The sequence below is a fragment of the Ursus maritimus genome, unplaced genomic scaffold (genome assembly GCF_017311325.1).
Source record: "Ursus maritimus isolate PB19 unplaced genomic scaffold, ASM1731132v1 scaffold_10, whole genome shotgun sequence".
Lineage (NCBI taxonomy): Eukaryota > Metazoa > Chordata > Mammalia > Carnivora > Ursidae > Ursus > Ursus maritimus.
In genome coordinates, this window is record NW_024423344.1 from 76,907,571 (window position 1) to 76,935,412 (window position 27,842).

Sequence of the window (27,842 nt, forward strand, 5' to 3'; positions counted from 1 at the left end):
CACTAGTAGTAATGCTGTTGCTACCACTAATGCTGCTAACACGGCTACTACTGAAACACCTGCTACTACTGTCGCTAATGATACTGTGGATACTAACGCTACGAACACCGCTGTTGATCCGGTTAATGCATCTATTGATGTTACAGCTAACGCTAATGCCACTGCAAATACAGGAACTGCTACTGCGAGTGCTACCGGTACTACTGTTGATACTACTGCTACTGTTACTAATGCTGCTGGAAATACTATCATCACGACGCACCTGCTAATACTGCTGCCGCTGCCGCTAACAGTGCTGCTGGCATTCCTCCTGGCACCACTGCTAATACTATTACTAACGACGGGCACAGTGTGAAGCTGCCATCTGATGGTCATGTCCTCTGTGCCAGGTGTTGTTCCAGATCCTCTGTCACCGGGACCCGACTCTCACGGCACGAGGGCAATGGTGCCAACACTGACCGCCGGTACATGTGAGAACTGAGTCTCGGGAGGCTTTGAAAGGAGGGAAAGACCTGAATACAGGAATGACCCACCAAGAAAGGCTCACAGAGCGGGACGCTGACAAACCTGCGAAGACACCGTACTCTGAGTGACTCAAAGGCCCTGTCTGCACATGCAGGGGAAGGTGACCTAACTCTGGAGGACAGCCTGGAGCTCGGGGCCAAGAGAACTGTCTGGTTTGTTCGCAGGAGGGCGTCTGAAGACCCAGCAGCTCCTAAGGGGGGGGGGGGCGGTGGGAGGCAAGCCAGGGGGTCCAGGAAGGCCCAGGCAGAAACGCTGACCATCGGCGGTTGAGCCAGACAAGGGTCTCTGCAGGCAGAGATCCTGCACCGGGGACGGGGTTGGTGAGACACAGGAAGCTCAGGGCTGCAGGCGGAGAGGGCGGGGACAGGCAGCAGTGGGTCATTCCAGGACATCCATCCCGAGGGAGGCAGGGAGGGAGGGACAGCTGCAGAAAAATGAGGCTGTGACCATAAGTCAAAAAAGCAGGTCACAGCCGGCCAGGGACACACAGCAAATGCCAAGAGGGACAGGAACATGTCAGGTACCCAAGAGCGCCAGACAGGCAGCCTGGTGACCCCACTCTGCCCCGGCCGCAGACGTGAATGGGCCACAGCTACAGCTCTTTGGGCCTGCAGCCTCTCCACACGGCAGGGCCAACACAGAGCAGGCCACAGAAAACTAGGTACTGGGTGGGCACGGCCGGAGTCCAGCCTGGACCGGGGTGAGGCCAACAACGTCTCAAACGTTCGCTTTTTCCAAGTCTGTGTGCTGAAGGGTGAGTGTGTGCTTCCTACGGCGTCTCAAGCCATCGGACCCCTGACCTGCACTGCATCATGAACAAGTTCCATGGAATCTGTTTCTGGAAAGAATTCCACTTTGCACCCTACAACATTCGTTCAAAGCTCTCCTTCGAAATGAATTTGGAAGCAACACAAAACCGCAGAAAATTCAGGAGTGGCAATTGGAGGAACTAAGGCTGAGGGTGGGGAGGGCGTGCCGAGGGGCTCCTTAGTCTGCATCTTTCTTCACCAGAGGCCACCCACCTAGGGAGAGGCCAGCAGGACCCTGGCACCCCCGGGTTAAACGTCAGGGTCAGAAGGCCAAGGAATGAAGCAACAGACAAAAAAGAGGTGTTTTTTTCCTATTAAGCATCTAGAGGGAAAGCATACCTGCCCTGGTTCCTGTCCCACCCTTCAACAATTCCTTTTGGCTCCTATGACATCCCGACTGCAAGCCACACAACACGTGGCCCCTGCCCCAGGGCCCAAGGCCAGCCACGAGGGATGTCGAAGTTGTTACACGCAGCTGCAGGTCTACATATCCCCCACTCTGAGTCTACAGAAGACCCAGCCCTAGAAATACCTTATCTGTGTGCAGTTCCTAGAGGCAGGGCTCAGTCTTGCAACGTGAACACGGAACAAAACAAAATGAGTTTACATTTGGGGTTCTTGTGCTCGCTGAGCATTTCTCCCGAGACCAGATGGCTGGAAACCGTGAACTGTCACCTGTGCTGGAAGCTCGTCCTGCTGTGATAGGCAGAATGAAGTCAGCGTGGCCTTGGGCGCCGCGCACCAAGATGGCCTTGCACAGCAGCAACTGGCTGGAGCTCAAGGACGCGCCATGGAAAATCAAACACGCGGCGCTATCAGGGGGCTTCCGAGCTATTTACAAGTAGGAAGCGCCTCCGGACGCCACCCAGATGCTTCCAGGAGAAAGGTTTCCCGTGAGGGCCTGATGCAGGAGCTGTAAGGTCACGGAGTGCAAAGTACCTCCAGACTCAGGGGGAGCTGCGGGGACACGGGACGCCTTCTGAGCCCACGAGCGTTAGGACACCTCAAACCCACTTTGTAAATGCCCGCGATGTAGGAAAATGTGCCCAGGGAGGGGCCCATCGCCACTCCTGGAAAGAATGCGTGGTTTCAGAGATAAGAATTTCATATCTCTTGCAACCAAACTCTGTTTAAGGATTATCTACCCATGGGGAGAGCAACTGATAGAACTGTTCCCACCCCCCGTGTTGATTTTTATTATGTAGCATTTTATTATGTGTATTCTCTTCGCACAGACCTTTCGGAATCACTAAAATGGGAGTTAGTTTAATGTAGTTTGAAAGAAACTGATGGTGGAGCTAAGTCCGTATTTGATGGAGAACACGCACAGCCCCCTTCAGGGCCAGCTCCTAGTGCCTCCGGCTCCTTCTGTGAGGAAAACTCAAGAAGCAAGGGAGCACGAGACACACGCGATGCCACAGGCTGTCCCTCCCGGGGCAGACTCATCACGGTGACCTCCTCTCGCCAAATCTTGCAGTGGACAGGCTGCTCTGCCTGCGGATGGACCAGACCGGGGTAGAGACCGGTGACACTCTGTTTCCATCCTCGTGGAAGACCCGCAGGTAGGTTTTCGGGCCCCTGGGAAGTGGAAAGAGAGGGTCTGGTCTCGACCGTGCAGAAGGGAAGGGGAGCTGCCACCGGGCACCAACACACCTCCAGCAGTCCGCTCTTCTCTAAGGCAGTTCGGCATCTTTCTAAGGGGAAGGGTCCTGTCTCCCATTCAGGAAGCTTCCGTGCTGCTGTCTACGCTTTTTCCCTCTTACTGAAAGCCTAGTCAAAGGCCTTTTCGAGTTTATTCTCTCAGCCATGCAGTCCCTGTGAACACACTTCTCCGCACGAGCGCGTGTGTGCCCACGGCAAGCTAAAACGCCCCGAAGGAAGAGCTTTGGAATTCTGGTTTCCAGGCTCCCCAGAGGGAAGGCAGTCTGGGTAGCTTTAGTTTTATCATGAAAATGTCATTGTGCTGTTTAAATTTTATGTCCAAGACTTAATTTCTTTTATGATTTACCCTCTTAATCAGCACATCTAATGACCCACAACATGTTTATATTACACCAGAGTTGTCCTTAAAAGGCAGCAAACCCATAACATTCCTTTTACAGGCTCCCCTGGCTTCTGAGATCCTTTGTTCTCCTCGGACTCCAGCCTCACTCCCAAACTGCTCGCTCCAGCTTCCACCCACCGGCCCCGGGACAGTACCAGGGGCCACACGGACACGGCCGCACTCCCTCTGCGGGGAGCATTCTCTCCTGGCATCAGCCACCTCCAGCTCACTAACCTCTCCCACGTCTCAAAACGCTCATCTCCCCGCGGCGCCCCCCCCTTCCCCTGCACCCCACCATTCTCTCACATCACCTTCAATGTCATCCTGCCCGTGACCCTGGGCTCTCCGCTAGTCTCCACCAGGGGCGGTCAGTGAACAGCAGAAGGGGTCACCGGGCAGCGCTGGAACAGAACAGTGACTGAGCCTGACCCAGAATCAGGGCTCTGCACCTTCGGACCAGCACAGAAGTGGGTCAATTAGGGGGTAAGAGAGGCTGTTAGGGCCTGGAGCAAATACAGGAAGAAGTAAACGGCCGCTTGCCTTTCGCCCCAGGCCCATGGCCAACACCCGCCTGACCAAGAATACTGGTGGCGTCCCCTCCTGACCTTACAATTGTGTATGTAACCCTCTGCGTCCAGGAAGAGACTTGCTGACCCAGGTAGCTGCAGTAGTTAAAATCGCTGGTCTCTGACCATCTTTTACCTCGTACCCCAAATTCTTTCAAACTTTCGACTCTATCTTTTTGTTCCTTCAGCACCTCTGAGCACCGAAGAATGTGCTTTCATCTCCAAGACTGGGTGAGAGCTCTCACCATGGAATCTCACAATTGCTCTGCCATATAACTTATCTGCCAGATCAGGACGCTGCAGGGGGTGAACGGGAGCACTATTAATAATTAACAACCTCACCAGGGTCACCGGCGTGGACCGGGCTGCCCTCTGCACACTCACTTCTGTGCCTTACGTGCCCGACGGGCAGGACTAGACCTTGTAGACTGCCTCCCCCACCAAGGCAGGTGCTTGGAGTGTAACGGCCTTCAACGAAGGTGAGCACTTCATGGAGGCATGAAGCCACAGCACAGCTCCATGAGGACATTCCATCTGCTTTCTCAGAAATGTTTCCCCGTGGCTCAGACAGCCTCTTCCGTGGCCCTCTCGCTTTACCCCACGTTGAGAGCTCTGACCTGGGTTCTTGAAGTCACTGCCCACTTCCACCATCTGCAGACAAATTCTAGGTTCCTCTCCAATCTCCGCTTCTCTAGCATGGCCCTGGCAGCCAACAGAGACTGGATAAGGATCTGCCCTGAACACTGACATGCAGAGACCGTGCGAGACATGCCGGGAAAACCGAGACGTTGACTTGTTGCTGAGAAGATGAAGAAAGAAACCAGTGGTTCCAGGAAATAAGAAATAAATGCCAAACATCTGATGTGGACAATAAGAATGTCTGCACACCTGCCTTCTTTAGCCAGCTTTCCCGTCACCCTCAGAAGGGCCTGCATCCCGCCTCCTTCTAAAAGCCAATTCTTCGGAGGCACCGTCAAACGCCTCTGTTCTTCCCTGCTGCCAAATTCAAGGGCTTTTTTCCCTGATAAATCTTTTTCAATGGATCTTACTATAAAAATCAGCTACCAATCCCTTTAAACCAGTAGTTTGCGGTTTGTAGCCCTTCAGGTGTCCGACGCGTGCTCCAGGTCTTACCTCCTTAGAAACGCACCGAGCGCAGACTCACTGAATGTACGTATGATTCCAAGGGGTTCATGGACCACCCGCCCCCAAATGAGAACTTGCTGAGGTCTAGACCATTTGTTTAAACCTGTAAGTTGATCTTTTTTTTAAGTTTGATTATATTTTTCCAGGTCTGAGGTGTAACTGATACACAACACGGTATAAGTTTGAGGTTGGTAAGATGTTGAGCTGAAAACTTACGTGCTATACAGTGGTTCCTACATTATTGTTTCTTGAATCTAATCTTCCCAGGGACTCTAATTTGGGGAGGGGTATCCCAAACCACCTTTTATCCTTAATTTATCTTAACTAGAAAGAGAGACCAAACGTCAGGAAGACCTGTGTGCAGCTTTCTTGTTAGGGCTCCAAGCCCCCCACTACAACACTCCCGCCCGCCTGGCCCCGTACAGGACAGACAGAACCTCGGTGTGGTTTCCGGTAGGAAGGCAGGTAAGATCAGCAGGCCACCAAAGACAGATACCTCCATGCAGAGGGTTAGGAGAGAGACACAACCGTCTAGGGCGGTTACCAGCATGCAGAGCTAACAGCTGGGTAATTCCGGTAGAAGCCAAAGATGACACAGTTCATATGACAGGTAAACTCTGCCATCATGAGAAAAGAAACTGCTGGTGCTATAACAAGTCTCAACCCCCATCCAGACCTCTTCCCCAGGGCTGCTCCTAAAAGTCTTTGGATCACCTTCCTTCCACTGGTGCTAAATGCTGGATTCCATTCCAGGCTGCCTTGCACAAGTGTTCAGCCAGCTCGGGACACACACAAGGGGGCCAAGCAGAGGATGTAGAACCCAGGTCTGGGGACTCACTGTGACACTCACCACCCAGTGCTGCAGTGCACACCCATACAAGTTAGCAAAGTCCCCAGTTTTGAAAAAATAAGACCAAAATTGTTTAAAACTGTTGCCTATGAAGAAACCTCTGCTTTGCATGTCTTCAGGCTCCCGAAGCTGATGGCTCACGCTGGGGTCCTGGCTCAGAGAACAGAGGAGAGAACAGGGAAGACACTACACAAGCTACTAACTGCTGTGACTGCGGGCAAAGCTATGACTCGTGAGAGACTCAACCTCGTTATTTCGCTTTGCAAGGCAGAGCTTTCAAATTAATACTGTGATCTCTCAAATAATGTAGTTGCATAACATCCAGGACTAGAATAAGTGGAGTGAATGTCTGGAGTTGTCCCCCAGTAGCTAATGTCCTTCATCTATCATTCTGGCTTGAGGTCAGAAGCGATTCCGCTCAGATACGGCAACCCAAACCCAAACCAAACTCAGGGCAGCTTTTTAAATGCTGTTTGGATGTACTGGAAACATCAGCTGATCTCACCACCATTTTCCTCTCTGACACTTCATTTAAGAAGAGAATTGTCAGCTAAGGAATTAAGCTTATTAAGGACCGTTTCTCTAATGACTTCCCCCAGAAAAGGCTCTACAACATGGTACATTTCATCAGTAATTTTTATATTACATCTTTCCCCTGTATTAATGGCATTTCCCAGTTGCAAGATAACAGGGGACGGGTACTACCAATTGCCAGGGATAGTCTGCCAACATCTTTTGCCAAGAACTCTGACCTATGTTTTCTTTTCTTAAGCCACTCAGTATTTTTACAGAAACAGTCTTCATGTTTCTGATTCATTTATCCCTAACTCACAAATCAGATTGGTTTTGCCCAGGAAACCTGGTAAACCTTGGTCCTTAGGGCAGGATTTCAATTTTGCCAAGTAGCATAACTCCCAGAAAAGGGCGCCCATGCCAACAGTGACATGAACACTTCCGAGTTCAAGGACGTGTTGCACGGGGGTTACGAGCTCTTTGTTTCTCCGTGGTGTTGCACCTTGCAGCAGCCTGCCCCAAGGGGCTTGCCTGGGGGGAAGGGGGCGCACAACCGCTATGTCTTTTGGAATCCTTGGGGTGCATCCCCGTGGGTTATAAAAACGCCCCTCCTTCTGTTTCATCAAACCTCTTCACACAGGTTGCTGCTGACTTGGCCACAGAGCAAGGCAATTTTAAGGCAAAGGACAATATTCTTGCATCATCATTGTTGTGACACATGTATTCTCACCAGAATGTCTGGAAGTCATGAACACTGTAGAAACACAAGTGCTTTCTGAAGTTGTCATTCTTACATCTGGTATTTCCACATTCAGTGCCTTTGTCCTCCCTAAATCCAAAGCATTCTCCCCTGGCCAGCTTTGCATAACTCCCAGGGCTAGAGGAGACCAAGCTAACTCATTCCCTTCTCTACAGATTTTTTGAAATTCCTCATTTCTACATAAATGGAACAACCCCGAAGGTCTGTTAGAGATACAACGTAGATAATACTTCCTGCAAAGGACCTTGGTTCTCTTCCTTATATTTATAGCTCTTTTAACAAAGTTGAATTTCCAAGGCTGAGCCACTCTTAAAAGAGCAAAGAGGGGCATCTTTTAAAATATTTTCTAGTTCAGCATGATGGAAGACCAAAATTGTCTGACTGTATTAATTCCATAAACAATCTTTGAGGGCAACGATTCTTGTGCTTTGTTCTCCAGGCGAGGCTAACGTCTAGCACATTGTGGGTGTAGGATACCTACTGAATGAATGAAAGTATGAATGAATGACCAAATATCACTAATTATATGAAGATATATATCATATTCAAGTTATGCATATGTGTAATATGTGTGTATATAGGATCATGTATACATATGCATATATATTAATTGAAAGTGCTTAATATACAAAAGCCTTAACATTCCATAAATGATCACTTTAATATAAAATGTACAAACCAGACTCATTTCCCTAAGACATGTATAGACGTCTGCAGAAAGACTATCAAGATATATGGGGCTCTCTCATTTTAGGCTTTTTAATGGATAAACATACCCATCTGTCAGCATGCCTCGATTTTCTTCGTATGCTCTCGCACTCTGTGGCTTCCTGACCCCGACCTAAGGTGAATTCTTTTTTTTTTTTTTTTTTTTTAGATTTTTTTTATTTATTCGACAGAGATAGAGACAGCCAGCGAGAGAGAGAACACAAGCAGGGGGAGTGGGAGAGGAAGAAGCAGGCTCATAGCGGAGGAGCCTGATGCGGGGCTCGATCCCACAACGCCGGGATCACGCCCTGAGCCGAAGGCAGACGCCTAACCGCTGTGCCACCCAGGCGCCCCTCCTAAGGTGAATTCTGAACTGGATCTCAGCAGCAGACAATTACGTGGCTGGAAGCCCTGCTTCTGCTGCCCCACGGACACTGTCTCTCACGGAAAACGTCAGGCCCGAGGCAGACGGAACCGCAGCCCCTCTGTGCAGCATCGGCCCTGGTGACCCGTGAGATCTTAGCACGGGAGTGGCCCACCACCGGGATCTGGCTCCACATCTGCACTCAGGCCAAAACGGCTCACTGAGTTCCACCACCGGCTGATTCCAGAGGAGTCTGTCACCACAAGACAGGGTTGTTGTCTTCAGTGAGACCCAGCAACTCTGGACTCAGTGGATATGATAACTTCCAGAGTCAACGATCAGACTCCAAGAGATCACATGCATCAGGGAAGTTGAGGAAACAAAGCTCTGAGAACCCTCCATTTCTCAGGCTAAGGAAAAGGTACCCTTTCTCATTTGAACGAAGTCACAGAGAAAGTTCTGGAAAGTGGCTCCCACCTTTGCAGAATGTTCTGTGAAACATGTTCACTTCACACCAGCCACACCTAGGAAGAAACCTACGGAAGGCTACCCTCTCCAGAGTGGCTATCATCTACCAACTGTCGGGGCATCTCGTGAGAATCTGAAATTGTGTGAATTCGATCACTTCCTGGATGAAATCACTACAACACATTTCATCTCAATGTGCTTGTGTTGGTTTTATGTTTGTCTTCGAAGTCCAGTTTTCCACCCTGGAATTCTTCAGGTATAGAATTAGACCCTTACAATTATGCAATAGAAACTTATTTAATTAAAGCATGCATGTGACTATCATTATAATCCTAATATTTGTAAATTATCCAAGAATCCTAAGGAATGACGTAAGAAACAAAGGAAAGATATTTTTCAGTCTACCTAGTTTTAGCTACAGGTGAATATTATGCAATAATGAAATCAGCTAGAGCTAACATGTCTGGGGCTCACGACAGGGCCGTGCCTCGTTTACGCGCTTTGAATGTATCATCACGGATACTAAAGGAGTAGCATTCGCTCCTACTTTCGGATGAGAAAACCAAAGCACAGGGAGGCTGAGTAGGCTTCCCACAGTCAGCAGCCCGTTACTGGTGAATTCAAACCCATGTGCGCTGGCCCCAGAGTCCGTGACTCCGTAGTGATCTTTCTAGAGTTTCAGAACCTAAGTGAAAATTCCGGGGGCAAAAAGGAGAACAGTGAAGGTTTAAACTTTTCAGTATAACATCTATTATGCCACTATTAAAATTATTCTTACCTTACCATGGGCATACATCAGAATGCAAAGTAGGAGCATGATTCTAGCTGCTGGCATATTTTCTGACCTCGAGCGAGACTCAACACACATTTATTGAACCAATTTTGAAGGCCAGAAGCAAGATACTGAGTTATGAACCTATTAATTTGTGCTATGTGCTTAAGTGAATTCTCAGCCTTATTTACTTTCACTGGTGTAAAAAGGGGGGAGGGGAATTTTGACTACAAATCTGCCTTCCAGCCTAAAACAATGCCCAAAGTTGTATACGTTTTAAACAAATTATCCAGGCAAGAGAAACACACGTATCTCTATAATCTACTCATGCATGGTAAGTCCACCGGAGATGGGACGATATCTAGGGTCAGCAAGAAATAACAATAAATGATTAATCATAAGATTCTTTTTAAAGTTTTAAAAGTTCAAATTCCAGAATAAAGAAATACAATCTTATTATTTTCAGTATTTGGAAGAACAAAATCTAATTATTACGAAGGGGCCCAATAGCTATTCGCTTGGAGATGCTTTAAGGAACTCATAAAAAGCATCTGTTGTTAGCATCATGTCTCTATATACTAAATTGTTTGTTACAGACAAGGTATGAACGAGGGACGAGCCAGAAACCCTGCCAGCTACACAGCCTCTGTACGAGTGTGTCCTCCCCGGTTTATCAGTGAGTAGAACTGAGCCTGAACCAGGTTTGCGTTCTTACCCAAAATACACCCAACCCAGAGGCTGAACTACCCACGTTGTATTTTTCCCACCATCCTGCTTTGGCAAGTTTATCTTAATTTTATAGGCCATTTCCTGACCAAAATTTAGGAGTTATTTTAAACCACTAACCCCAAATGGTCTTTAATATCCAGGAAATAGATTAAGCCATAATAAGATACAAAACAGAAATTCCTCATGAGGAAGCCAAGCAGCAGAGGCCCAGGGGAGGTGGGTGGGGTGGGCGCGGCAAGACATGGCGGTCATGCACTGGGGGCAGCCCCACAACCCACCTGGGTTCTGGCCTGGCCAGCCCCTAGGCAAACTTGCACATTCTCAGCTCATATGTGGGTGCAAACAGAGCCATAAGGATGGCAAAAACTCTAAATTAGATAATCATGGAAAACTCCATGTCCCGTGTCCTGAGGAGGAAAGGGGGACCACAAGGGACCAGCTGCCCCCAATTCCCAGCAGCCAAATCCTCTCCAAATGAACTCTCAAGCATCCTGACACTCCACACACATGCTTCTAGAACCTTCTTCCCACTTCTCACCCTTCAGATGGCACCACAGGGCTAGAACTGAGATCACCAAGGGCAACAACAACCAATAAGAGAAGAAGAAAATGAGAACTGTGGAAGTCACTTTAAACACAATGGTTCAGCCTCTTATTTGAAGGCAAACCAATGTCCCAGAACAGCAATTCATAGCTGATGTCCATCGAGCAGCTGCCCCATCACAGGAAGAGAATGGACAAGACCTATGGTCTCTGGAACAGAAGTGCAGCTCCCAGGTGCACACCGCACCCCCCGAATCAGAAAATCTAGGAGGGGGGCCTCGTGTCTGTGCTTCACCGAGCCTCCAGGAGATTCTGCTCAAGCCCGGGACAGGTGCTCTTCTGTGGTCTCCAGCCCCAAGATGCCTTCCCTGAGGACAGAACCACTTTGCTACTTATTCCTTAGAACTTGTTTTTAGCTTAACAAAGAGAAGAGTGTCTGGCACTGCATCAATGCTTTCTAAACATTAACTCGTGTCATCTTCACACATGTCCCCTAGGCAAGGCACTACTGCCATCCCCATTGTCCAGAGGAGGAAATGTGGGTGGAGAGAGGGAGGTCACTGGCACAGGGTCACATGGCAGGGACTCAAACCAGCACCCTTGTGTTCAATGGCTGTGCCTGCTGCCCCGTCCGGAGCTTCTCTCCAGATGCATGTGAAACGTTGCAATTATCTTTCCAAGAATTGTGTGCGTGCACCCCTGTGGCCAAGCCTCCTGGGGAATGAGACACTTCTTTTGCCTGGCTAGTTTTAGAGTCCTTGCAATTAAGCTGATCCCTTAATATACAATTACTTCTATTTAAGATATAAAGTCAAATCAAGTATTTTCCAAATGGACATTACAAAAAAATGGGCCAAACTATAGGTCCTGTGACCTTTTTTCCCCTAATAAAAGCTTGCATGGTATGGGTAAGAACACACGGTGATGCACCTTCACTCAAGCTTCTATCCGAGCTTTTAAAATGTTATTGTATTCCTTAAAAAATTCTAAAACCGGGGACGCCTGGGTGACTCAGTCAGTTAAGTGTCTACCTTTGGCTCAGGTCATGATCCCAGAGTCCTGGGATCGAGTCCCATGTGGGGCTCTCTGCTCAGTGGGGAGTCTGCTTCTCCCCTGCCTGCCCCTCCCCACTGCATGCTCTCGCTCTCTCTACCAAATAAATAAATATTTTTTAAAAAATTCTAAAATGGAACACGAAAATTAAAGCTGATTAGGAAAAGGAGATACTTGCATTTTATAAAGACATTTTCAAGCTGATACTCTTGGATGATATAGAAATAAGACCGGGGATATACTGTATGGTGACTAACATTATATAATTTTAAAAATTAAAAAAAAAAAAAAAAAAGAAAGAAATACTCCTGTGCTCAAAAGTGCTGACTGGTTGCAAAGGGTAATTGTGGGGTTTTAGAATAAACTGTGATTGGTTTTTTCCTATTACAAAAATAACATGCTCACTTTATAAGAAATATTGTTAGAGGAGTAATAGTCAATGTACCACTGATTAAAATACACATTAATATTTCTTTAATAGAAATAAAAGAATAATACCAAAGTAGCTATCCTTGGGTTTATTTGTAACCGTCTGAGGCCTGCACAATGGCCTGCATGCTTACTGCTGTGCATTGGGAAAGGTTCACCTCTCCAAAGCGAAGACACACCACTGTGTCCCACTCCCTACCCCCTCCGAGCCACCGTCATCTCTAGGTGTGGAAAACGTGTGCAAACCGCTCTGGAGACACTGGGGGTTAAAACCAGAAAACCCGGGTCTTGTTCTTCACAAAGGAAGACGTTTGTTTTCTAAAGCAGAAACTCAGTAAAATTTGTAACCATGTTAATGAAATGTCCAATACAGGAATGCCATGTCTCCAAATACTGCGCTGAGTCGGATGGCGTGTGTTTGAATAGCTAACCTCTCCCTGAGAGAGTGTACAAATGGCTTCTCCACTCGTCCGTGTATTTGACGAGAAGGGAACAAAGCTAGTGACATCATATTGGCCTTGTCCAGTTCACAGCCAGTATCTCTCGCCATTGTCTGAGCAAGAAAGAAATGCCCACGGTACACAAAGGTATTTATTCAGTAACAAACAATAGCAATTCCCAAACTCTGAACAGGTAGTGATTCTACGAGCAGTAAAAGATGAAGAGGCTGAAGAATTGTCCTTTATCAGCAGGAGATAAAACCAGCAGATACGCGAAAGCCTCGTGGTATGTGAAATATTCCTTTAGTATCTGCTTGGGTACTTTGCACATTTCTTTTCTCTTACCACAAATCTAGTAGGCCTTCAAACTCAGGTGACATAACATGTTCCTATGGTGCGCATATTAAAAATCAAAAATAGCAAAGCTAGGAATATTACTAAACCACGGAATAAACTATTTACATAAAGAGTTCAGCACTGTGTATATTTCCAAGTCGTGTTTAGTCTGTGGTGGAAAAACTACTCCAAATTCCAAATTAAAAGGAAACACCTTCGTTTGGCACAAATTCTCTTCTGTTCCCTAACACAGCCACTGGGACGGCATGCTGCTCGCGGGAGCCAGCCCACGATCCCACTGGGGCTCCCCCAGGGCTGGTGAGCGACGCGGGCCAGAAACCTGAGCACCAATTACAAGTCATCAGTGAGTTCTCTCCATGGGGCAGGTGTTCCTGCACAGAGTGGGGAGAATTTTAAAGAGAAGCTGGGTGCTTCAGTGTCTCGGAAGCATCAGGGGTGTCAGACTAACAGACATGAGACAATGCGTCCCAGCCACCAAGCCATGTGAAGGTTTCCAGACACTGTATTCCTGGATTAGGGACCTGAGGCTCAAAGGGATGACATCATCCCATGGCACACGGAGATTAGTCTTTCTCGACAATCATCCAGCTTATAGGTTGGGGAGCCATGAAGATTGAGGCGGGATAAACCCCAGGGATCCATGTTGTGAAGGGCACACAGACCCAATCCAAATTAAAGCAGCAATGAGATACCTACTATGGAGAGTGGCCAGAACCCAACACTGCCACCCCAAACGCTGGCGAGGATGTGCAGAAATAGCTTTTGCTTCTTGCTGTGGGAAGGCAAGATGGCGCAGCTGCTTTGGGAGACACGTTGGTGGTCACCCACAAACTAAACAGACTCTTGCCACACAAACCAGCAATCATGTGCCTTCTTATTTACCCAAAGGAGTGGAGCACTTACGTCCACACCAGAGCGTGCGCAGGGATGCCTACAGCAGCTTTCCTCATACTTGCCAGAACTTGGAAGCCACTCAGATGCCCCTCAGCAGGTGTGCGGATAAGGAAACCGTGCTCCATCCAGACAATGAGACACTACTCAGCGCTAACAAGACAGTAGTTACCAAGTCCCGAAAGACAGGCAGGCGCCCGAATGCGCATCACCAAGTGGAAGAAGCCAGCGTGAAAAGGCCACATCCCATACGATTCCAAGTCTAGGACGTTCTGGAAAAGGTCAGTAAGAGGAGTGGTTACCAGGCAGATGGGGCAAGGATGAGCAGGCAGAGCCCAGGGCTCCTGGGGGCAGTGAAAAGACTCCGTGTGATGCTACAGACATGGCGGCCCATCTGCCCATCCCCCACACCCACGGAATGCACAACACCAAGAGTGACCCTGGGTGATGATGACGTGTCACCGTAGCTTCATGCATGGTGACAAACGTCCCACTCTGGTGGGCGACACTGATAGAGGGGAGACTGTGCGCACGCAGGGAAGGGGGGATACGGGCAAATCTCCGCACCTTCCTCCCAACCTAAAGCCGCTCTATAAAAAATAAAGTCTTTATTAAAAGACAAAGACCACCGCACCGAACAGAAGGGACGCTTTGGTTACACAGTAGGTAGCCCCTGTGAGAGGAACCCCGTGGTCATGAGCAGGATCCCCAGAGACAAGGAGCCGCAAACCAACACGAGGATTGGGTGAGCGACGAGGGGCTTGCGGGGACCCTGGCTCAAGGTGAACAGACCTGGAAGGGGGTCGCAGCCATGGGAGAAGAAAGCAGGCACGGATGCGGAGAAGCCCACAGGAGGAGGACATGGCAGCCTTGGTGACTGAGTGACACGGAGGTTAAAGAGAGACAGGGTGAGGCCTCTAGGGGAAGTCACCGTGTCTGAGATGAATGTCAGGAGACACTGGGGTGTCAGCGACCAAAAGACAACAGTGGGGACAGGCAGTCGGTCTGGGTAAGACCGTAAGTTCAGCTCTGAACACATTCGCTAAGTCTGAGACCAAAGCCAAGGCAACACGTCCCATGGGAACGTGAGGATCCTAGGCTGCAGTTCAAGAGAAAGGTTTGGAGCCCCCTTCATGGGATGACAAGGGATCATGAGAGCAGATCTCCCCAGCCAGAGAGGGGACACGGAGAGGCGAGGAGCCCGCCGGCTGGACCCCATCGCACACCCATGCAGAGGGCCTAGGCAGAGGAAAAATGGGAGAAACAGAAGGAAAACTAGGAGAGACACATGTCACTGGAGTGAGACCAGGAGAACAATGGAGGGAAACACAGGATGGAACCAGTTCACCGTGTACCAGACTATAAAAATATTAACCCCAAGTAATTCTTACAGCGTTCAACGCCTCAAAAGAAATTGACCATTGAAACGTGTTCTGCTTTATATCCTCTTTCATTGTATGCCTGAGAATGGTAGGAATATGTCTTTTGTATTGTTCCATAGCTGACATTTTTTAGTGGTTGTTTAATAATAGCAGGAAGAACAATGCTCTAATGGTATTATTTTCGGCATTCTATTGTTGCTTTTGCTTACTCTATCTCAAGAATTCAAAACACCAAATCTGCTTGAGAGGCATTTTAATGAGGTTAATCCTTTTTAAATTTCTGGAACAATGTTATAACAAACATTGTCTATACTTCTTCAAAACAAGTGTGATAACTTATTCAATCCTTGATGCCCTCTGGATTTCTAAAAGGATTTGCTCTAGAGAGGAACTTGTGGGTTCCGTTTGTCTGCAAAATCTTTACCAGCTCTTAACTAAGTAACTGAACTTAATAAAGTTATGACCATCCTTACTTACCAGTCCCAAGACATTTGCCAACAATCTTGTTAATGAATAATGCAGGGTTTTGTGAATTCCCTCATGTCCTTGCCCAAGTGAGGGTAGGTTTTCTGGGTCAGTTCCTAAAGGCACTCCAGCCTAGAATCAGCCATCCATGCGGCAACTTTCCAAACATCCCAATGTACCTGCAGCCTCAGGAGAGGGGACGCCCCCAAACTCAGGGCCCTTGCTGGGAGCTGGGTGTTTCTTACCACTGCTCTCCTAGACCTTGTCCCTCAATGTCTCTACCCCTCTGGGAGAAAAGTTCAGCTACCGTGGTCAATAACAGAAGCCATGGCATCTTGGTATCTCAAAGGAGGAAGACCTGGGGTCATTTTTAAGTGCAAGGACCTGTAGGTCTATGAAAGGACATTTATCACACGTCTGAGTATAATGTACCGTAACAACTCATGGAATAATAACACTGAGCTTATAGTTCCCATTTCCCCCTCAGGTTTGGATGTGGGATGTCCTCCTGGAAGTTTCTCCGAGTTCTGCAAAGCTGGTGAGGGGCCCCAGGGCCCTTACTTCACCTGCGCTGCAGCATTTACCAGCCTGAGTGGTTTGCCTGTTGCTCGACGTTTCTTGCCGAACTGCAAGCTTCCTGGAGGCAGAGTGGGGCGCACTCCCCGTTGCCTGGCCAGCGCCAGGCAGAGCACAGCACGCGCAGGAGGGCTCAGGGCACATGTGCGGAACAAAGGAAGGAAGGGATGGTCTCCTGGGAGAAGGGGCAGATCTGCCAGGGACTGAGGCATCCGGTAAGGGAGTCCTCCAAACCCACCTGCCTAATAGAAGCACACAAATTTTAAACCACACTCACTCTTGGTGTACGTGATGACTTTATACCACTAATAATTCTGTAGGGCCACCCTTACACACACATGCAGTTTACATACATCATTTCTTCTGGTTGGTATCGGAGGGACCTCCCTTCTGGATCAATTCCATGTAGAAGGAACATAATGATTTGGGTTATATCACTCCTGAAGTATTGGGCTGATGTTGCTCTCACTGGGCCCAAAGTTGAGCTCAAACTTCTTATTTAAATTACATTTTAACAGAGCAGAGTCCATCCTCCCATGGGGACTAAGTCTCACTTCATGTGAGTCCTGGGTCCTTGAGCCCCAGGACGGTGAGTAATGGTCTGAACACGCCCATACCCGGGGGCAGGCATCACCACAATTACAGGCAAGTTCATATTTCTGATCCTGAGGAACCATCTGTTAAGGGGGGGGGGGTTCACACAGACCAGTGAGAGAGGAGTCTGAGGCCACGTGCTGTGGGGACAAGTCCCTCCAGTCTGACTGCATGGCTGAGAACACAGGGCACCCCCAACCAGAACACTCTGGGCACACTTCTGTCTCAGGCTTGTACCCTCGTCCTCCTTTCTTGCCTCCGAAAGAAAAGTTGGGGAGGGGAATCAGGATAGACTGGGCATGGGCAAAAAATCACCGGGTTAGAAAGTTCATCTTCTAGTAAATGAACAATATGACCATGGCAGGTAGGGTCAAATATAAAATCAAGAAGCCTTTCATATGGGGGGGCAAAAAGTGCAATTCTTGCCCAGCCCAGGGGGGGATGTTGGGACTGGTACAAATGCAGGTGAAGTGTGATTCGGATCCTCTTTCAAAGGTACAGATAATCCAAGACTCCTTCGGGTGGCTTCTGAGTCTGGATTTGATTATTTGCAGCATCTTATCATTCAAAATGTATTTTTAAATGTATTTTGCTTGAATCAATATTGAAGTTATTTCAAGGTTTTGGTACCTAACAGGTAATTTTGGAAAGTGGTAAGCAAAGCAAAAAAAAAAAAAAAAAAAAGATGTTCTTAATGGTATGAAAAGTGAAATGCTTTTTAAAAACGGGATAATTATTTTTAAATGGATTTTCTTGCATATCCATAGGTCATATCCATATCTCTGTAATCAAGCCAAGAAAAATAAAGTGTGAAGATAATGCCTATTAAGTCAGTTGGTGATTGATCAGAGGGTGTCCGTTCATGCGCCAGATAGCTTAAAACACTATGGGACACCTTGAGGGTTAGAGCCAAGCCAGTGGACAGGAATGTGCTTGGGCCTCAGAGAATAATTAAAGGGAAGTAAAATAATCCCAAACAACAGCAATGGGTTTGATTTCCCAGGCAGGAACAGGAGTGCCCACAAGTGCATGGCTTGTCCTTTAAAGTCCTGGCTGTTTGAAAAGCTAGTTCTTACAATTAGCTTTGCTACTATCATCAATTAGAAAATCTAAGTCCAAACAGAGGTTCATATTTCCAAATAGAGAACTTTCTCTCATTTGCTTGCCATCAAGTTTAGCAATCTGTCCTTGGAAGCATTACATCTCTGGGTCAATATTTCTACACCCAAATAAACTGCTCTGGGGACTCCTCTTCTCAAAGTATTTTGTCATCATTACTGGAGAGCATTTAAACAACTCAGTATGGTGCTTGGCTCAACTCCGGGCTGGGAGAAACCGTCTGAAGTTAATTGCTGCTGTGATCACTAGCCCTTTCAACACCCAATGAAAGAGCTGCCAGCACAGAGTCAGCCCAGCCCTGGGATGAGACGGGTGTGCACACTACTGGCTCATTCTGGCATGTAACAGTTAATACATTTTATTCGCAGTGGAGTCCACGAGTATCATTCCTCCAGAAGAGAAGTAAAAACAAACAAACAAACAAAACCTAAGAGCAAGATTAGTATCTGAAACAGTAAAACAATAAGTGCTAAATGTGGCAAGCAGCAAAATAATTTTTAAACATGGGGGGAGGAGGGGGTAATGCAAAATGCCTTTAGAAGCCACACTTTCTTGGGGTTTTGTCTGCAAGCAAGGCTTTCACACTGGGGACCAGCAGAGGTCTTTATTCTGTCTGAGGGGAAGGAAAAAAAGAAAACAGTACATCAAGGACTGTCCAGAGCCTGAAGCCTTTACTCCTGCAAGCCCAGCTCCCAGATCCTTTCCGGGCAAGCACACAGCCCGAGGAAATGAAAACTAGGAAAACAATTTGTGCTTAGAACAATAAGATGGAGTTTCATTTTGGTTTCACACTCAAGTATGATGTAGTTATAATTTTTTTTAATGCACATTAATAAAAGGCAACGAGTCGAGTTCGGTAACTTTTTAAAACTGCACTACACAAGAGCCCCACTTCTGCTCTCGAGCGTGCTTCAGCCACAGAAAAGTCGTGGGAAAGCAAAGATACAGCTGTTTCCAGGCAAAGGGCCCACAACTGCTCAGCATCAACCAGCAGAGTCGCCCAAGAACTGGAGAAACACGCCCAAAGCGACTCCCAGGCACAAGTGTGGGGCTCTGGGCAGCGTGGGGCGCGCGTGCCCACCCCGCCCGCCCCCGGCCCACCCGGGAGCCCAGGGCAGGTGAGGGCGCTGGGCCGCTGAGGTCCCCACGGTGCGAGTTCAAATCCCGCAGATTCCCGGGCACCCTCGCCCCGCACGGTGCGCGCCAAGCTCTGCTCCGCTTGCCCAGGGCCCTGAGAAGTCCTCTACCTCGTCCCTACCCAGCCCACAACAAAGGAGGCTCCCTAATGGATGCGCGAACGCAGCCCACAGGGGTCACTGGCGGGGACCAGCTCGGAGAGGGCACCTGGCGGTGCCACGCGCGACCCCCGAGGGGCGGGCAGGCAGGCGGCGCTGGTCCGGGGACAAAGGGGCCGCGCGGGGAGCCCGGGGCGCAGGGCGGGACGCCGGGGGAGCGGAGCCGGCCGGGGACTCACCTTTGCAGCGGCCCGGCTGCGCTCCTCGTGGAGCAGGAGGGCGGCAGGCAGCAGCAGCAGCCAGACGCCGAGCCGGGGCCCCATGGTGGCGCGCCTGGGGCGGCAGGGACTGGCGGGTATCTGCGGGGGACCGCGGCCGGCGTTCGGGGGGCCGCGGCGGGCGGCTCACTCGCGGAGGGCCGGGGCGCGAGCACTGCGCACCGTCCCGGGCGCGGCGGCTCGCGGCGGAGACTTGAGCGCGGCCCGGCGAGCTCCCCAATTTGTTGGCGCTGCCCCCTCCCCTCGGCGGCGTGCGGGCGGCGTCTCAAAGGGGAGGACCCTGCGGCGCGGGTAAGAGGCGGCGGGAGCGCGCAGCCCGGGATTGTGGCCGCCGCGCGCCGGGACGCCAGGGCTCCGCGCTCCGCACCTACCGGCGGCAGCCGCGCGACCCCGCGCCCCCGCGCTCGCCCACCGGGCAGAGAACCGAAGACCCAGGCCGGCACCCAGGGGCCCGCGAGAGCGACCGCACTGCCTGTGTGCCGCGGGCGGGCGCTCCTGGAGCGGCGGATGCGCGCGGACAGCCCCTGACGCCGGGCCCGAGGTGAGGGCGACCCCGGGGACGCCGAGACCCCGGCCGAGGCTGGGACTTGGGGCGCCCTGCGCAGGCAGGGGCTGTGCGCACTTCTGCTGAAGTGGAGGGGGAGGACCGAGCGGCCGTGGCTCAGCGACGCCGAGCAGGGCCTAAGTGGAAGGCTCCCCTTCTGTTTGGCCTCGGGGAGGCTCTCTGTCACCCCTGCGGGGATGCGGGGGCGCACCCCGCTTTCCCGCGCCTCGCGGAAGGAGGCTGGCGGCGAGGATGCTCCCTCCCCAGCCCCCGCTAAGCCCGCTTTGTCTCTCGCCCTCCAGGCTAGGAGGGACCGCGCCGAGCCCGGAGTGGCTGGTTCGGGAGCATGGACAGACACCAGTGCCCGGCGTCCAGCCCTGCCCTGCGGCGGTAAGCGACCTTCTGCCGCGTCCCCGTGGGTCTTGCGCGCGAGGGCCCTTGCGTGTAACTCAGGAACTGCCAAGCCGAGGCCACCCGCTCATGGCGCTCTCCCTCCCTCTCTCATCCAGGTGGCTGCTGCTGGGGGCTGTGACAGTGGGGCTCCTGGCCCAGAGCGTCCTGGCGGTAAGTCCTGGGTCCCGTTCATGGGCTCTGATTCGTGCGCGAGAGAGTGGAAGGGACACCCTGTGGCCTTGCCAGAAGGCAGCTCGTGTTTGCTCACCTGAGCGTGCGTGTGTGTGCGCGCGCGTGTGTGCGTGCAGCACGGACCCAGCCGAGGCTCTGAGGGCGCTCGCTTTCCCCAGAGAACGTCTCAAGTGTGCCTTCCCTTGGGTTCCCCACTTCAATCCTGTGTGATACAGGCGGTGGCCCTCCCACGAGAGCCAAAATTTAAAACGTAGCCTGCGGCACCCTCTCCGAAGCTTGAGCAAAACCATGGCTTCCTGGAAGGAAGACTGTCGGTCCCCATGGTGACCGAGGTGCCAGGGTACGGAGAAGAAACATGTTGGTGGTACTGGGAGGCTGACGTCTAGGTACCATCCTTGGTAGAGAGTTTTCTGGTGCTTTTAAATGAGAGGCTTTGGGGCAATGGGCGGGGCGAGGAGGAGAGCAAGGCAACAGTGTACTTTGTTTTAACCCGGTGAGTGAACAATGGCAGACACCCTGCATTTTCTCCCAAGTCTTAGCCGGGGTGGGAGGTGCTAAGGTGCGTGCAGGGCTGCCCTGCGGTAGTGTCCACGCACTTGGGACTGCACTGTGGAATTTTGTAAATTGTGTTTAAGTACTTGGAGCCAATTTCGTTGAGCTTGACATAACAAGGCTCGAGAGCTACCGGTTTTCCCTTCCCTTGGTTGTGGGCACAGATGTTTAAACTGGGACCAAAAACAGAGGGACTGTAGTGTCCCCCACCCTTTCATGGAGTACCTGCTTTCAGGTGGCTCTTGCGATCACACAGGACCATTGGAAGCGGGTTCCATTGAAATTCTGTTATTTTCATTGTTCTGTCCTCATGGCAGATAAAAAAGGATTTTGAAGGCAGTGAGTGAACTGTGTGTGGAAAAGAGCTACCCTAGTTTGGAAAGAACCTTTCGCCTCCCTTTTGTGCCATCTGCTCCAGTTCAGGGCCCAGACTGGGAGGCTGGAAGGAGCCCATAGACTTTCACCAGAATGCGCCAGACCAGAGTTTTCTCAAAGCTCAGGTCTGACTCGCTTTCCTTTGAACGTGTCCTGACTTAAGAAGATGAAAGTCTACATACCGCAGCCACTGACGCTGGGGGTCCCTGTGCACACTCGACATACGGGACTTGGCCAGAGCTATGAGTCCAAGCGGCACACGCACTCTCAGAGGAGGGGGACAGGACAGGAGAGCTCTGAGTCGTGCTGAGAGCATGTGCACTGATTGCACTGTCTCCACACCCCTTGGCCCCTAGAACCACTTTTGTAACCCCGTATTTGCCTTCCTGGGGGTGGTGAAAGTCTGGTGAATTTTATCTGGGACTGATCCTAAAACTGGTGGAAAGGGCTTGGGGTCAGAAGACTGGGGTACTAACCAAAGCTCTTCCCTAGTCTCACAAATCCTGAATCCCAGTCCCACACCTAGAGCAGGAAGAGAACATCCCCCTCCGTGCCTTCCTCCAAAACCTCTTCCATGCTCAGCCTCACCGAGTCTCTGCTCTCTGACTCTTGGGTGGGACTGGGAGCGTTTGTCGGCCGGGCTTCTCAGAGTACTCACCTTGGACCCGCACAGCCACCCAGGGAGGCTGGTTACAACTCCAGACGTCTGCTCTGAACCTGCAGGACCTACTTTCTTCCCCTCCAAACCTAGATCTTCTGATCAGACTCTGGGGTGGAGCCTGGGCATCTGCATTCTACTTGACACCAAAGCTTGGGAACCACTGAATTAGAGTATTGGGTTGGGAGGCAAGTGGAGTCAGTGGCCATTTTGAGTCATTTTACTGGAGGCATAGGGATGCATAGTCTTTCACAGATACGCAGTTTGTTATATCCAACAGTGGGTCTTCTACTTACTAACTTCTTATTGACCACTGGCTTTAATAGCTGTTACTCATGACATAATGCCTTGATCCTTAATTATATCCATTGAGAAATCTCTCCCATTTGTGGCAAGTTCATCTCCTCCCCTCTCTGTTTGCCATGCTCAAGAACCCTGTCTCATTGCTCATTTGTGCCAAGGACTCTTCCCCAGGGGTAGGTCAAGTCAGTAAAAAGGGCTGCTTATTGTAGTTTGAAGGGCTTTGTAGCAGAACCAGCCAAAAGTAGTTATCAAGGAAAATTTTTTTTAAAGGCTTTATTTGTGAGTAATCTCTACACCCAGCTCGGGGCTTGAACTCACAACTGCGAGGTCAGGAGTTGCTCCTTCCACCAGCTCAGCCAGCCAGGCGCCCCCCCCCCTTTTTTTAAAGCAAGAGTAGACAGTTATTCAATGAATACTTCCTGTGTGCCGGTTTGCGTGCATCCAGGCCTCATGGGAAACACATCTACCCGAGTGGGTGACTATCGTTACCCCCATTTTGCAGATGAGGAAACAGAGGCGCGCAGTGTTTAGCTAGCTTGCTCTTGGTCCCTTTCTTTGTAAGTGCAGGTGTGGGATTTGAATCCAGCACCTGCCCACTCAGTGACCCAGGATCAGCCCATAAGTCAGTAGTGAGGACGCTGCCGAGTTTCAGTATTTGAGTCTTCCGGTTCTGCTTTCTCTCTGCTCTTGACCGTGACTAACAGAGTAAAGCCCACACACTGGTTTCTGGAAAGGGAACTATCGCTCCTCCTCTGCTCCTGTGCTCTGAAGAGCAGGACCCCAGAGCAAGGTGGGAGCCATGTGATCAGATGTCCACAGGGAGAGGGAGAGAAGGAAGCAGAAATCCCCCTGGGCAGCCTGAGGTCAGGGCCCAACGGGGACACGCACGCGCTGCCCCTCGTGCTGCCCTTCTTGAAAGTGCCCAGCCTTGAGCACGGTACCAGGGCACCAAGCGCATGGATAGACGGCCCAACCTACGAGGCCGCGTAGCATCGGCGTCCCAGGCTGGACTCTGAAGGCACATGTCCTGGGACCACGATGGTCTGCTGCCTAGCACTGGCCCTCTCCAAACCCCTGTGTCCCGGCCACCCCCCACACACACACACAGTGGGCATGTGGACCAGGACCCGCGCCTCCAGACCGGGGCCGTCGGCTGAGTAGAGCTTAGCAGGGAGCGAGGCACCAGGCGTCGGCCAGGCCTGTGTGAGGGAAGACTCCTGGGGCAGAGCCTCTGTGGAGACTTGAAAGCTCTCGCTGCAGCTCGTGCAGAGCCTTGTTGCTTATCTCAAGAGACGGGGCAGCAGCCTTGAAGATCTAAGAGACCAGTCTTGTGTGACTCTGGAAGGAAGAGAATTCCAGAGAACAAAGGCCTTCCCTCAGATCAAATACGCTGTGGGCTGGGCTGACCTCACGACCTCAGCTGGGGAGACTGGCCACACACTCTCGACGCTCACAGGTGTTAGGGTGCGGCCAGGAGACCTGGAGGTGCAGGTCCCATGCACCCCAAGAGATGCTGGGCTCCACACTGCCTGCGGCTGGGCTCCAGCTGGGCTCCAGGCCCTGGAATATTCACTTGATGGTCCTGTGAGCAGACACACCTTTCCCTCCTGGCGAAAAAAAAAAAAAAAGCAATATGTTACGGGGTTTTCGCTTCTCCTTTTGGCTTTTGTTGATGAGTTGTGGAGAATGTGCAGTACTAAGATGCTCTGCGTAGGAATCCATGAGACCACTTCTCTCCCCAATTTCCGAGAGCATTCGTCCTGTTGTTCAAAATCGGGGCCCCTAGGAAGACAGAAGATATCACAGGGTTCCTCCTCTGTTAATGGAAGAACAAGCATGAAGCATGTATCCAGCTCTCTGGAAGCCAGTAAAGCAAACCTCCCCAGGTGGCCGGTATGACTTGGCCACAGTCAGTAACACAAGGAATGTGTCATAGCGTCGCAGAACTAAACATGGCTGCAAAGGGTGGACAGAGGGGACAGAGCCCTTGCACTGCCCTTGGGAGTATTTGGAGCCAGAGAGAGAGGGGAAAAGTAAAAAGTTCTAAAATAGAAAGCAAAGACTTTGCTACAATAGTAAAAATGAAAGGATTGTCTTTCTGGGGAGAAGATAAAACACAAGTGAGTAGCTTCCGTTCAGTAACAGAGACAATTGAGGGAAAGCAGCCGTGTAGGGCACGCACACCCTCAGCTTTGCGTTTGCTGGTGTAACAGGCCTATCGTGACCTAGAGGGTGGTTGGGGGACGTCCTGTTCTTTCACTCTGAGAAAGGATATCTTCAGTTAGAGAGCTTCAGGGAAAGGTCTGGAATTGGCCCCCTGCTGTGTGTGCAGGGGTCGGTGGGCGTCATCACCGCTGGGGACCCTCACCTGGCTGATTCAGCTTGTATAGCAGGCGGTCTGTGCAGGGACTGGGGGCCTCTGGGGCAGCGGACGACACAGTCGTCTTAGGGGCACCAAAGTCCCATCCCCGCCTGGCTCTCACTGGCTGTTTGACCCCAGGGCCAGTCACTGGCCCCCCTGGTTCTGGGACGTGGGGAAGGGGAAACGCTGTGTCATATGGTACCAGCACTGGGGCGCTCGGCCGTCAGCGCACCCACCCCTGCCACAGGCCCGCCCCTGTGTGGGGAGCTGGCTCCCGCCCTTTCCAGCTGTGATGGGATGGGAATGCTTTTCCAGGGAAGCATGTGCACTGCTCCAGGATGTGACTTAAAAATAAATATGCTGCACTAGGCTTTTTATCTTCAGGGTATGAGAAGCTTCTGGAATCCGTGAATGGTGCTTAATCAGCTGAGATGAAAACAGGCAGGGATTGGGTGGTTACCTCTTGCCGCTGCCCTGGTAGCTGTCCCCTCAGTTCATGAGACTCTTCTGGGTCAGGTAAAGGCCTAACTGACTCCCTAACCTTGATGTCAGTGGCTTCCCTGGGCGTCCGTGATTTTTCTTTTGGTTATCTGTGAATGAGAAAGGGGGTATCCAGTCTTAGGGGGATCCCGCAAGTTTCTCCAGTCAGTGAGTGAACCTCAAAGGAAGCCCCCACCCCTGGGCACTCTGCAGCCTGCCACGGGCTCTGCCCCCCCAACGGAGCAGGCTCTCACATCGGGGCCTCCCCATGCCGCAGCGCCCCAGTGGGCTGCTGGCGCACCTGGGCATTCTGTTAGGCTGTGCTCTGCTGCTGTGGGTGAGGCCGCCTTTTGAAGCAACAAGTTCTTCTGTAAAACCCACTCCTCTAAGGACAAGGTAGTATCCTGCATTGGATCCTGGAAGAGAGAAAGAACGTTTGTGGAAAAACTGGCAAAATTCTCATAGTCTGTAGTGTATTAATGTAATCGTGTGAGTTTCTGGTTTTCACAGAATGCACCGAGGTTCTGTAAGATGTTGGCATAGCATCGTCATTCTCGGTGAAGGGCATACAGGGACCCTCTATGCCACCTGTGCCGCTTTCCTGCAAAACTAACTTATTTCCAAGCAAACACCTGCTCTTAGAAGCCACGGACCAGCCCCATCTGGCACATGTGAACCGGGCAGGCTAGTGCAAGAGGAAGCTGCGAGGCAGCCCGTCTTCCACTAGTGAACAGCAGAGGTGGCCAGCAAGAGGGAAATACTGTTCCATCTTTTCTCTCGTAGACAAGTAACAAAGGGCACTGCTGTGTACTTGGAAATACAGCCGAAGTGACCTCTGCCTGACCAAAGAGCTCTGTCCCCCTAACTCGGGTGGAGTGCTTTATAAAAACGGGAGGAAAGGCGTCCTGATGAAGTTTCCAGAGCTCAGCCTGTTGTAGGGGGTCCAGGGATGAGCCACAATAGCCTCCCTCTTCTTTTTTTTTTTTTTTTAAGATTTTATTTTATTTATTTGACAGAGAGAGAGACAGCCAGCAAGAGAGGGAACACAAGCAGGGGGAGTGGGAGAGGAAGAAGCAGGCTCATAGCGGAGGAGCCTAATGTGGGGCTCGATCCCATAACGCCGGGATCACGCCCTGAGCCAAAGGCAGACGCTTAACGACTGCGCCACCCAGGCGCCCCAGCCTCCCTCTTCTTGACCGCCTGACCAGGGAGGAAACCCTTGCCGCTCTTTCCAGACCTTGTGGTGGTGAGACAGGTGTGCGTGATGGTGTCGCTTTCAGGAAGACATTAAACGTTGCTTGCTCACACCCTCGCCCTTCCTAATGTGTCAGGCCAGCATCCGTAGGCCCCTGGGCCCCGTATAGAAAAGGAGAGCCCCGCCGCCACCTTCTATGCCTAGAAAACCCCATGGATGGCAGGGAGGGGAAGTTGCGCCAGGTGGGCTGTCCAGGGTCCCAGAGCCCCATCTCTGCATGTTCCCTGCACTGCCACAGGCCCCGTGGCGGAGAATGGAGTGCCACAGGCCACATGTCCAAGTGGCCACAGCTTCCACTCCAGCTATGGGCTAAGGAAAGGGCCAGGAACAAGGATGGCCAGCGGCCAGTGGCCGTCACCTCACATGTTTGTCTCTATCACCACCGCATAGGGAGAGAGCAGCCTCGGGCCCCGGCCCTGGCCAGTTCTGTTCTGTAGCTTCTTACGCACCCTGTCTCCTCGCTGTAGCCCACAGCCCCTGCCACCCAGAGGACACCCTGCCCCCTTGCCTGTCCGAGCGCCCAGGAGCAGATGCCAGAAGGCCTGGGCCTGGCTGGAGCCTCTGTGCCTTGGGATTGAGACCCATTTCAGAGTCCAGTCAAAGTGCCCTCTCAGCCTGCTAGGACTTCGCATTATCCTTAGATATTGATGATTTTACGTCATCGTTGCTAACACGTACAGACATTAAACATTTGCCGGCACTCGTCCTCAGCGCAGTTCCTGCTGCCACAGCCCAAAGTTCAGGGCCCGTTTCATCTCCCGTCTGGGCTCTGCGTGCTGGTGCGTTGTCTGTGCCCCTGGCGCGGGGACCCCGCCGCCCTCGGTAGTGTCGGCTCGGGCAACCAGGGAGACGCAGCCAGCTGAAAGTGTGCAGACAGGCCTCTTGGATGAGGAACACGGTCATGGAACAACCAATAAAAGATTAAAGGGTAGCTTTTCTCACTGTGGTTTGGTTTTTGGTTTTTGGGTTTTTTCCCAAATTAAATGCTGCCCCCACTGGCTGGAGCCGGCCGCGCATGATGATAAAGGACGCGTTGATGGGTTTGTGAAGGATTTGCGTTTTTTCCTAGGGATTGTTTCAGCCCCACCCATAAAATTCCTATTTTGCTGCTC

The 27,842-nt window shown here is 51.0% G+C and overlaps 2 protein-coding genes across 4 annotated transcripts in view; one reads left to right on the forward strand and one right to left on the reverse strand.

The window, feature by feature from the left end:
- Positions 1 to 19,729, reverse strand: part of COL4A1 (collagen type IV alpha 1 chain) — a 139,304-nt gene extending 119,575 nt beyond the window's left edge. The window contains exon 1 of one of the 3 annotated variants that reach the window (XM_040624541.1): positions 19,578 to 19,676. In XM_040624541.1, the coding sequence (XP_040480475.1) occupies positions 19,578 to 19,661 (84 nt within the window). In that variant the 5' untranslated portion in view covers positions 19,662 to 19,676. Of the gene's footprint in view, positions 1 to 19,577 lie in introns of all 3 variants that reach the window. The other 2 variants (XM_040624548.1, XM_040624545.1) reach the window with 2 other exon arrangements.
- Positions 19,730 to 20,491: 762 nt separating this feature from the next.
- The window catches only part of COL4A2 (collagen type IV alpha 2 chain), a 172,860-nt gene continuing 165,509 nt past the window's right edge, over positions 20,492 to 27,842 (forward strand). The window contains exons 1-2 of the mRNA XM_040624556.1: positions 20,492 to 20,550; positions 20,670 to 20,724. Of these exons, the coding sequence (XP_040480490.1) occupies positions 20,507 to 20,550; positions 20,670 to 20,724 (99 nt within the window). The 5' untranslated portion in view covers positions 20,492 to 20,506. The remainder of the gene's footprint in view (positions 20,551 to 20,669; positions 20,725 to 27,842) is intronic.